The sequence below is a fragment of the Myotis lucifugus genome, unplaced genomic scaffold (genome assembly GCF_000147115.1).
Source record: "Myotis lucifugus unplaced genomic scaffold, Myoluc2.0 scaffold_405, whole genome shotgun sequence".
Taxonomy (NCBI): Eukaryota; Metazoa; Chordata; class Mammalia; order Chiroptera; family Vespertilionidae; genus Myotis; species Myotis lucifugus.
In genome coordinates this window covers 716-9,989 of record NW_005871453.1, presented here as the reverse complement: position 1 = coordinate 9,989, position 9,274 = coordinate 716, and the positions used below count along the sequence as shown (strand labels likewise).

General features: G+C 42.2%; 1 protein-coding gene across 1 annotated transcript in view; it reads right to left on the bottom strand.

Moving 5' to 3' along the window:
- Positions 1-8,724, bottom strand: part of LOC102439917 (nesprin-1-like) — a gene marked incomplete at its 5' end in the record, with an annotated part of 39,019 nt that extends 30,295 nt beyond the window's left edge. The window contains 7 exons of the mRNA XM_023743646.1: positions 32-660; positions 2,372-2,525; positions 3,998-4,164; positions 4,994-5,117; positions 5,730-5,917; positions 8,005-8,103; positions 8,497-8,724. Coding sequence (XP_023599414.1) covers positions 32-660; positions 2,372-2,525; positions 3,998-4,164; positions 4,994-5,117; positions 5,730-5,917; positions 8,005-8,103; positions 8,497-8,724 — 1,589 coding nt within the window. The remainder of the gene's footprint in view (positions 1-31; positions 661-2,371; positions 2,526-3,997; positions 4,165-4,993; positions 5,118-5,729; positions 5,918-8,004; positions 8,104-8,496) is intronic.
- Positions 8,725-9,274: the final 550 nt, after the last annotated feature.

The following is a 9,274-nucleotide window of genomic DNA, read 5'->3' as shown; positions in this document are numbered from 1 at the left end:
TGAGGCCACGGCCTCGGCAGTCTCCTCCCACCTCTGTTGGAGCGCTTGGCGGGTGGGTTCTTTCAGACGCTCTTTGTCAGCCCTCTCTTCGATGTCCTCGATGCTTTTCAGCAACTCCTCTCTCTGGTCTTGGAATGCTTTCTTCAATGATGCCAGGGCGTCTGCCTCACTCTGCTTGGTTCCCAGAAGGTTCTGGATCCTCTCTAACTCCAAGCAGAGGTGATCAGCTGAGGTTCTGCAGGAAGTCCTTTGCCCAGAGCTTCCACATTTAAGATGGTATTGGGCTTTGGTGAGAATGCCGTCCAGACCGATGGCAGTAGATTCTAACGTCTTCACGTCTTGAATAGCATCATGTAGGTCCTTTTCTAATAAGTCAGTCTGCTTCTTATTCATACTGTTGGTTGCTTCCACCGTCTGCCTCAGCCGGTGGAGCGCCTCTGACAGAGAGGTGTGGCTCTGCAGGAACCCAGCCAACTGGGCCAGGGCCAGCTGCCGCCTCTCCACCACCTGGCCGGCCTCCTCGAACAGCTGGAAGCAGTCCTCTGCTTTGCCCTGCAGGACGTGAAGGTCCTCGGCTCGACCCAGAGCGCCCAGCTTCGCGAGGTGCCCCTGCAGACTTTGCAGTTCCCCCCTTTTGCTTTCGACTTCTGCTGCGTGGTCCTGGAAGGGAAGAGAGAGTCACTGGTTCCTCAGAGACACTGTGGTTTTTGACACAGACATGTTACAGAATTGGTGATGTCAAGATACACAGTGCAATATACAATCTTGTAGCACAGTAACCCACACCGGAAACCTATAGGTTCATGTTGACCAATGTCACCCAATCAAGTTAGTAAATAAAAATTTAAAAAGTTACATTTTAAATGCAATGCATGGTATAGTATTTAAAGGTCACCCACAATGAAACTTTTAGAAAGATTCTTAAGATTTCTCTTGTTTTGCTCATCGATGTATTTCATATAAAACACAACTCTGATTTGGAACTAATGTATTCCATGAAAAAGAATTCCTTTGTGGATAGAAATAGTTAACCTATATGCTTCTATTAACCAATGTCACCCCAATAAATTATCAAAAAGTATATATCCACATATATAAATTTGAAAGATTTTAAAAGATATATGTATATACAGTTAAAAGGTATAGTTACAGTGTATACAATTAAAAGAAATTGAAAATTTGTAAGGTTTTAAAAGATATGTTATATATACATATATATATATACACACACCTTCATATACATATACATACAATCCAGCTAATTCTAACATAGTGAAGGAGTGTGGGAATAGGCAGACATGAGCCTCTTTTCAGAGGTGTGAATAAAGCAGATGAAATTGCACAAGTTTTAGCTGCCTTCTCTCTAAGGAAATGTAGATGAACTGGCTAAGGCTGTTGTATAGAAAACTTGACCAGCTCACAATATATCATGGTTAAAACCCATCAGAGGAATACTAACACTCTCAGCATGGTTTCCACAAAAGAGAAATGATCACCTGTCTTAATCGTGATCAGAATGGCCCTAATAGTTCCCTCAGCCCAACTACTAAACTTTAGAGGCTTCTTCGAGCATTTACTTTAGAAAACTTACAAATTCATTCTCTGTCCCTTTGAGAGGTAAATCTTCTTAAAACCTCCTGGACAGTTTTACTACTGAAGACTAACTTTCTCAAACACCTGGGAGTCATCCCCCTGAAATGTACTCATCCCGGAACATGGCGCCCTAGCTCCTGTCTTTAGAGGGTGGGAGCCTAACTCTGGTGAGCATCTTGCTCCAAATTGTAAAACCATCTGCGGTCATGAAGAAAGGAGAACATATTTTCCCATTGGGTAAACCCAATTGGCAAGCCCAGCATAGAATGAACACTCAATAGACTTTAAATGTATTATCAGTAAATATTGTTATAAGCTTATCATGTAGCTTACCCCAACTCTTCCAATACTTGATGACCAATATCTGATTTTTAATTTAAAAAAAATATCAGGATACATATTATGCATAATTTAGAAATAAGAAAACTAAATTTTAAATAACTTTCAAGCTGAATAGTAATTCAGAAAAACCATATTGTGAAAGCATTGGGATTCAGTATTAGTTTTTAGCATTGGACCAAAACAAACTGGGAAGCTTACAAATGAACATTCTCATCACTTTATCCTAAAATCATTCGCTCCATTGTGAAAACAAGGTGTTTTATCTGAAGTGGTTTTATCTGCTTAAGGTATCTGCATCACACATTGTGAGAACATATATGGAGAAATACAATGCTAAATCGCTGGCAAGTGTTTTTATAAATTCGCTTCCCTTTAGAATGGAAGAGCTCTCTGGGATGAACAAATGTTTCTTCCCTCTTAAAGGAATGCACTTTACCTTGTGCCGGGTTGCAGCTGCCTGATGGTCCATTAAGCTGATCTCAGACGTGGCTTGTAATTCACCGAGAAACTGCTTAATCCAGACGGAGAAGGAAAGCAGCAATTCATCAAACTGCTGGTGCTCAGCGACCACAGACTGCAGGAAGTGAAGCCTAGGCAGAGGGCGGTGCGGAAGGTGAAGTGTCTTAGGGGTGCGTATATCTTGGCCAATACATGTTTTCGAGTTTTTCAGGTTTATACCCAGGAGAGGGATTGCTGGGTCGTACAGTAACTCTATTCTCTTATTAATCAATGTCACCCCAATAAAGTTAAAATCAATCAAGCAATCAATAAATCAATAAATAATAAAAGTTTAATGTCCCGCAGTGGAACGGAAGAGTTGGTATGTTTTTGGAATCAGCTTAATCACTGGCAAAACTAATGTGGTCCAACAGGGACAAACCAGAACTCTTAATGCTTTCTACTTCTCCAACCCTGTTTCTCTTACAATTTGCTGCGTCTCAGTTACTGTCGGTGCTGCCCACCCAGATGGTCCTCCATTTCTTCACCACTACACCTGCTCCGTGCATGTCTGGGCACCCATCATAGCATGCTGGGCTCTCCTCTCCACCTTCACGCCCTGGTCTGCATCGCCTCATCTCTGGCCTGGCTTCCAACAGCCTCCTAAGCTGGCCTCCTTCCTGCCACCACCGTGGCCTCACTATAATCCACTCTCTAGAGAGCAGCCAGGAACGATTTCCCTGTCATCAGAACACCCTCTGCCAAGCCTGAACCCGGTCACTTTCCTGGGTACACAGGAAGGCGAAACGCCACGGCTCCTTACTGTGGTCTACGAGGGGTCCCTCATCATCGACTTCTCTGACCTCATCTGATCCAGGGCCGCCCACACTGCCACTGCCCTCCGCTTCCCCAACATCCCAGCTCATTGCTGCCTTAGGGCCCTTGCCCTTTCTGCGCCCTCTGCCCCTGTGATCTGTCCCCGAAGCTCCATGAGTCTGCCTCCTGCACAGCGTTCAGATCTGCATCAGACGTCATGTACCTGGGGGGCTGTGCCGGACCTACAGTCCCCGCCATGTTACCCTGTGTTGTTGTCTTCACATTATTTACCAACTGAAACAGCGTCATTCACTCATTTGTTTAATTACTCTGCCTGCCTTGCTTACTACTATATCCCCAGGACCTAGAAAGGGGTGTGGGATATGGTCAGGGATCAACCATTGCTTGTGTAATAAATGAACCAGGTTGACTAATAACAGGTGAGTGGATGCCTTTGTTTAGACATATCATGAGAAAGAAAATTTTAATTACCATTTTCTCCTGTACACAAACAGCTTAAGCAATAAGTAATACAAACATGAGCAAACCTACTCTCTTTACTATAGTTCAACTAGTTTGGTCATTTGCCCTGATTATGAGACTAAAATTTTGAATTGAGGTTCATCAGAAATGCCAATATTTGAGTGCTTTGATTTTTAAAATGGCAAGTACAGTGGTTTTCTACCCTCCTATAATTATCCTGTGAATAGTTGGGTTAAATAAAAATAAACAAAACTATGCTTTCTTAGTTTATAGGCTCACCATTTTAAAAAATGCACACTATTAGAATGTTTTATAAAACCCCAACCTTTTGCTAAGTATCTGTGGCAAAACTCTCCATCTCTCATCCAACTGCTCCAAATGTAGTTTCATCATTTTCACATCATCTTTGGAGGCCACTGAGAACAGTGATTCCTTCAGTTGCACAAGGTTGCTGTAATTGGAGGCCTGGGAAACAACTTCACTTTGCAGTGCCTGCCGAACACAGAACATGTTATAGATCTCTTTCCAACATGATTGACAAGGAAGGGCCACATGACACATAATGACCTTTGGAGGTTGTTATCCAAGCAAAATGGAGGCTATGGGGACTAAACTATAGAAAGTTTTATTCCTTAATTGAGAAAGGAACCCATTTCGTCTCTAAACCAACATTTAAAAGGCTACTGAAACTTGAATTCGTTTTACAGGGTCTGAGTTACATTGTCAGGCACATTTAGATGCTGTAGAATTTCTTTCAGGATGAAGAAACTGAGCAGGCAAAGAGAATCAAAGGAGAACTATTGCTAAAGAGAAAATGCATGCCTAACGATAAGAGAGATGCAATTCTAGGTAACAGGGATGTGGGCTCCCTCTGTTTAGAGACAATATTGGGCCAAATTGGGGAGCTTAAGTGCTCTTCATTTTATTTTCATGCAGCCGAACCACTTGTTTTTTATATTTCATCAGACAATAAATCTCTTAGGTCTGTGAGGGATGCATAAAGTTGTGGTTCCCACCTAATAAGAGGTAAACACGCATATAGATAGCTAACAACATAGCATGGAGTTAACGGGGATGATAGATATAGCTGGCACATGGTAGGTGCTTGTCAAAATGCTTTACCCTCCTCTCTATAGTAACATCATCAAATCGGCAATCGCCAAGTTCACCAACACTTTGTCTTTCAGGTGTGGGTGGTTCCTTGTGGGATCACAAAACCAAAGCAAGAAGTTAAGTTGGCTGGAGGGCTTGCGTTTGCTCCTGTTTTACAATGCAGCCACCACAAAGAGCGTGTGTTTCCCCCACACTTCCTGGAGCTTGCCTGTGTCAATTGAAGTTCGCTCTCCACTTTGACCCTGTCTGCAGTGACGTCCACTTCCGGGGAGCCGGCTATGGCTTCGCAGCGCTCCAGCCAGGTCAGAAAGGTCGACAGCTCTTTCTCCAGCCTAAAGAGAGCAGAGTCAGGAAGCAAATGCATCCAAAATTATCGTATTAGAAAGCGAGGCCTTTCTGCAGTTGGAGGGTCCAACACTAAGCAATACAAACAATACAATGCTGGTTATCTTATTCCTAGACGTGAAGGTAAGAATACCACTTCTCTCATGTTCACATATGTCCTCATACATATGTCCATATGTGTATAATATGGAAAGATACATGTACCTGGTACATCCTGTCCACTCCCATGTTAAAAACATGACTTGACATGTTTTACATCTGGGATGATTATTGCCCATCACTTAGAGAGCAGTTGGCCCGGAATTTCCTATTTAAGTATGTCTATGGCCCAAACAGTGTGGCTCAGTGGTTGAGCGTCGTCTCATGCACCAAGAGGTTGCTGCTATGATTCCCCTTCAGAGCATATGCCTGAGTTGCAGGCTTGATCCCCAGTAAGGGGAATGCAAGAGGCAGCTGATTGATGATTCTTCTCATCATTGATGTTTCTATCTCTCTCTCCCTCTCCCTCTCCTCCCGCTCTAATATGAATATAAACATATTTTTTTATAAAGAGTGGCTATTGAAACCCAGGTGGCAACCGGAGAAGGCAGGCTGCTCACCGCTGCCAGTGGGCCAGCAGGTTCTCCAGCGCCGTCTGTCTCTCCTTCGCCCGACTCAGCAGCCCCTGGTATCTCTGCTGCAGGGACGCGGCCTCCTGGACGGAGCAGCCTCTGCTCACGACCTTCTGGGCACCAGCAGAGAGAGCGGCCAAGGCACTGCTCAGGGACTCCAGGGCCTGGCAGAGATCCTGGGGAGGGGACAGGAGGAGGGCAATGAAAACAGACAGAAATGAGGCCACCATTTTCCTCTGAGACCCATTCCCACCAAAACTGTCCCCTCAGTCATAACACACAACAATGGCACTGAAAATTGTCTGACCATGATTTCCAGTGACACAGAGAGTGAGGAGAGAGTTATTTCATGAATGCAGGAATGAAAATGAAAACAAAGAGACTACTGCCCCAATAAAACTATGCTGCTGTATCTCAGAATAATGTCTACTTTTCCTTAACAAGTTAGATAATTTGTGAAAATTATTATTCATTTTATGTGAAATTTATTTAAAAACTCTATTCTAAATTTTCAAGAGCTATATGTAACATGCAGTAATTTCTATAAAAATATATTGGAAGAGTACAGCTGACATAGCTGTTATCTTTTATGCATATAGTTATCTATAATAAAAGTGTAATATGCTAATTAGACCAGACAACCAAATGACCTTCTGGACATCATTCCGGACATCCTTCTGGATGAATCCATGGCAGAGGAGGTTAGGGATGATCAGGCAGGCAGGCGAGCAGTTAGGGGCAATCAGGCAAGCAGACAAGCAATTAGGGGTCAACAGGCAGGCAGGCAGAGTGGTTAGGGGTGATCAGGCAGGCAGGCAGGCAGGCAGAGGCGGTTAGGGGCAATCAGGCAGGCATGCAGAGTGGTTAGGGGTAATCAGACAGGCAGGCAGAGGCAGTTAGAGGTGATTAGGCAGGCAGGCAGGCAGGCCAGCGGTTAGGATCAAGTGGTCCCGGATTGCGCAGGGATTGAGCCTAAACTGGCAGTCGGACATCCCCTGATGGTCCCGGATTGTGAGAGGGTGTAGGCCAGGCTGAGAGACACCCCCACCCCCATGCACGAATTTCGTGCAGTAGGCCTAGTTATGATAATAACCATAAGTAGCCTCGGAATGTGGCAGGTACTGTGCTATGTACATTACATACACCAACTCATTTACTCTCCATCAGACCCTTAAGAGTTATGTTCTTTCACTAGTCCCATTTTACAAATCAGAAAATCAAGACAGGGAAAAATAACTGGCTTCAGAAATCTAAATATTAAGAAAAATAGAATATTATCTTCTCTGGTAATAGACTTAGTTGTCTATTAAAATAATTCCATGAAATTCAATTAACTTAATTTTCCTCATTTTGGGGGTACTTTTTAAAAAATGACATCAGTAACACAAAAACACATTCTTATTTTAACAATTCCAATGATGTCAGTTCCTCTCCTCTTTCCAGATGTGCCTTTGCCAGTTGTCTGCTTTCTGTCCCTAAAGCCCTTTCCTGCATGTCTGTATGTGTGTGTACACATGCACATGTAACAGGGATAACATTTTTGTTTATTAATTAACAGATGTTTTGTTTTCCTTTTTCTTTCTGCCTGATGCTCCTCCTTTGCTCCTTCCCCTGAATTCTGACAGAAGTATCTGCTATTCCTTCACAAAACATCTCACAACGGTCACCAGTTCAGGGACCAGACCAAACAAGCTAGTCACTGCGAAAAGGTGAGTGGGGACATAGCCTTTGCACATTTGAGTCTAGCGGGTTAAAATCTGAAATCTGCTCTGCACATGTATATTTTTCTGCACACTTAATTTTTATAATGCTGGTAAGAGGTAGCGGGATTTATTAAAGCTATGATATGAAAAAGTTACGTGTTCTAATTAAGAGAGAGGAAGACTTTTTTTCTGGAACAAAGTAGGTATTTTTTAAAATTTAATTTTTTCCACCATCTCTTATCCCCTCCCTGTCCTCCACCACCTGCACCCATCCTCCTCCACCCCACAATCACCACACTGTTGCCCATGTCCATGGAGAGAGAGAAATATATTTTAAATGGATACTGCTTTAAAATACATTTTAATGAAAACTCACTTGCATGCTTATATTTCTTGTGTCATATGAAGTAAATATGCTGGATCTATATCATTCCTCATATAACATAAACATTTAAAAAATTTTAACTCTCATAAAAATGTTTACTATGTTTCCTTTTCAAGCAGGATTTATCAAGTTTCCGAGTTGATAAATAAGCAGAAATGTTGAAGCATACTCTTACCATATGTTCTTGGAGAGCTTTGTATGTTTCTGTAGCTGAAGAACATGTTTTAATTGGATCAGCAAGTTTATCTTCAAATTCAGACACAGACTGCTGGGCCTAAAACATTGATGAAATATCAAAATAATGGTGGGAAAAACATACATCAAGACGAGAAAGGTTATTGGGGAAGCAGCATGCCTATCATTTTTGGATAACTTTCAATGTGTTGATAAAATACGTTTAAAAAAATCTAAAATGAATGTGTCCTATTATTTCAAAGAAATATAAATAAGTCTTAATGCCTATCTGAACACAATGTATAATGACATTTTTTATTCCCTCAAAAATGTGCCATAAAAATAGTTATAAACTTAAGCATCATGGACAACTTGGTAAATAATTGGCAAATTGTGTTCTTTCCTTATTCCACTATTTCTGGACTTTTTACTGCATTGCCCTATAAATGCAGTATGAAACAGGTCACTGTAGCATGCATGGGCCAATTCTTACCTTTCTAAGATTCTCTTCAAACTTTTGCTGCTGAGAGACCTGTCCCAGGATTGTTCCTTCCAGACCCTGTGCGTGCTCTCGAAGTTCTTCCCAGTATCTTCTTAGTTGTGTCAACTTGGCCTTGATGCGGGCTGATTCTCCAGTGGTAATAAACTGGGCAAAAGACTGCGCTTCTTCTTCCAGCCCTGTGATGCTGCCGATCTTACTTTCTATTTCCTGAATCGTGACCTAGTATTCAAAACGAGAAAAATGACAACGCAGGCTGAGCAAGCTTGCCTTCCTAAAATGATACAAATATTGCAGAGAGAAAACGGACATTTCAATGTATTGGGGTGGTCAGAGAGCAGCTATGAACAAACCCCATGTGTTTGCTGACCTCATTTTTGGAGGATAGATATACAGATTATGTCTGAAATATACATGGGTGGTTGTGCTGGCTGGATGGAGAATGAAGAGAAATAGCTACTCCTGCCTGCAGTGATGTAAGCAGGGAGATGTCCCTGGAACTCTGAAGGTAGCTGGAATTCCCTGCTTACCCTATAAATCAAGGATTTTAACCAACTGATCAGAGAAGGAGTGTGCTCCAATCACTCACAGGAATGCTAATATTGACATTCGCTTAAATTTCCTAAAATGTAGTTGAGTATTTCAAATTTGACCAAACTACAAGCTTATCTGATTCCACTCTGACTCAAACCCAGTCTTTTCACATGTATCATCTATCCTTTATGCCAGTATATTCCAAGTCTGGAATACATTAAGATCACTTGGCCCCCAA